Genomic DNA, 1805 nt, shown 5'->3' on the forward strand with positions numbered 1-1805 from the left:
TCCATTATAATCCAGGCATTCGAATTTTTTGACAACCAGACAACGCTAACGGTTTTCGTCGCCTGGGTAAAAGATTGTCGTATGTTGGTTTCGGCAGGTTGTGGGAAATCGCGATTGAAGTTTGGAATGCAATTTCTCAAAAACGTGAAGATAGATGTTCTCCAAAGTCTCTGAAAATGTTACTAGTTCACAAAATTCTTAAATTATTTAATTTTTAATGTTTAATGTTAATTAGCTTTGAGTTTATGAAGGATTTTCTTTAGTAAAATTTCGTCGTAACCGTCATTTGTCCTCAATTTGGCAGCCACACTTCGTATGAAATACGACATGTGATCAAAATTTCTCCTAAATTAACGACACTTTTTACTCACTATCTCGGAAACTAAAGGAGATATCCAAAAATGGAGAACGTAATTTTTAAGATATCGATTAGTTTAATATGGCTGCATCACTAACTAAATTTTTACTAAATTATAGAAAAAATTGTAGTCAATACCTCGGAAACTAAAGGAGATATCTGAAAACTGATAACACCAATCGAAAGACCTTTTTCAAAATATATAACTGCATCTAGAACTAAAAATTGTCAACATTGCGCTTACGACAATTTTTTACCCAGACGACGTTTTTGTTTAGGTATGGCAGTAACATCGCTAATGATGATGAGACTCTCTCACAACTATCGATAGTGTTCAAAAAATTTCGGTAGTGCTGGGAAGATAAAGCTATCGAGAGTCTCATCGATTGTTCTCCCTGACCACTGTCAAAATTTCAGCGTCTTCATGGCAGATATTTCTTCATACATCCGCCAACATTAGCAAACGTTTGCAGAAGTTTTATAGAAAAGAAAACATCTCGGATCTAATCTCAATTGTCTTAAAAAAACTAAACCAATTATAATGTAAGCGATTTCTGTAATAGTTTTTTGTACTAACTTAACCTCAAATTATTAACCCAGGGCGCTCGTCAAACCAAAGTCTGAACTGACACCTGAGGAACTGGCACGTCAGGAAGAGGAGGAATTTAACACTGGCCCGCTCTCCGTCCTTACTCAATCCGTGAAAAACAATACACAAGTCTTAATAAATTGTCGCAATAATAAAAAACTGCTTGGAAGAGTCAAGGCTTTCGATCGTCACTGCAATATGGTATTGGAGAGCGTGAAGGAGATGTGGACTGAGTTGCCGCGTACAGGCAAAGGCAAGAAGAAAGTGAAGCCCGTGAACAAAGATCGGTTCATATCGAAAATGTTTCTACGTGGAGATTCGGTGATTTTGGTATTGCGAAATCCTCTGGCAACAGCTGCAGGGAAATGAGCTACAAACAGAAGCATATATAGCAATAAAAAAAATAAGTACATATACCTAAGTCTAATCGCGAATAAATAAACACAATTTTAATTTTTTTAAAAGCAGTTAAAAAGGTATATTTTTACTAAAAAATTTGCAGATTAGATTTGAACCTTACAGTTAATTGCCGGATAATTGTTTATGTACAGTCGGCACATATTCATCCCATTGGGCCTGATAGAAATTTCCGGCGACAGGCTCTCCGAGATAATACTTTTCAGCGAAAGCAGCCGCACGGAATTTCGGACGTCCATTGCGACTGGTGTTGCTAACTCGTTCTTCGCGGAATTCTAGTTTAGTCTGTTGTTTATACAATAGAAACACATAGCGATGTAGACCTGTGCCCTGCGGCGGCCCTGATCCTACATATGCACTCAACATTTCACCTTTAGCCACATCATTACCGGGAATGTTGCCAACTAACCAATGCTTGAACTCACGCGATGTCGGTGCGCT

At 37.7% G+C, this 1805-nt stretch overlaps 3 protein-coding genes across 3 annotated transcripts in view; 2 read left to right on the forward strand and 1 right to left on the reverse strand.

The window, feature by feature from the left end:
- The window catches only part of LOC118741265 (protein D3-like), a 2955-nt gene that overhangs the window by 355 nt on the left and 795 nt on the right, over nt 1–1805 (forward strand). The window lies entirely within an intron of this gene.
- LOC118741269 (probable small nuclear ribonucleoprotein Sm D2) lies at nt 718–1423 on the forward strand. The gene is made up of 2 exons (XM_036473183.1): nt 718–901; nt 959–1423. Coding segments are annotated over exons 1-2 (360 nt in total). The 5' UTR covers nt 718–899; the 3' UTR covers nt 1317–1423.
- On the reverse strand, nt 1412–1799 carry LOC118741271 (phosphatidylethanolamine-binding protein 2-like). Its single transcript, XM_036473186.1, has one exon. The coding sequence runs from the start codon at nt 1728–1730 to the stop codon at nt 1470–1472; it is 261 nt and encodes an 86-aa protein (XP_036329079.1). The 5' UTR covers nt 1731–1799; the 3' UTR covers nt 1412–1469.

The sequence above is a fragment of the Rhagoletis pomonella genome, unplaced genomic scaffold (genome assembly GCF_013731165.1).
Source record: "Rhagoletis pomonella isolate Grant_MI unplaced genomic scaffold, Rhpom_1.0 Rhpom_scaffold_00006, whole genome shotgun sequence".
Taxonomy (NCBI): Eukaryota; Metazoa; Arthropoda; class Insecta; order Diptera; family Tephritidae; genus Rhagoletis; species Rhagoletis pomonella.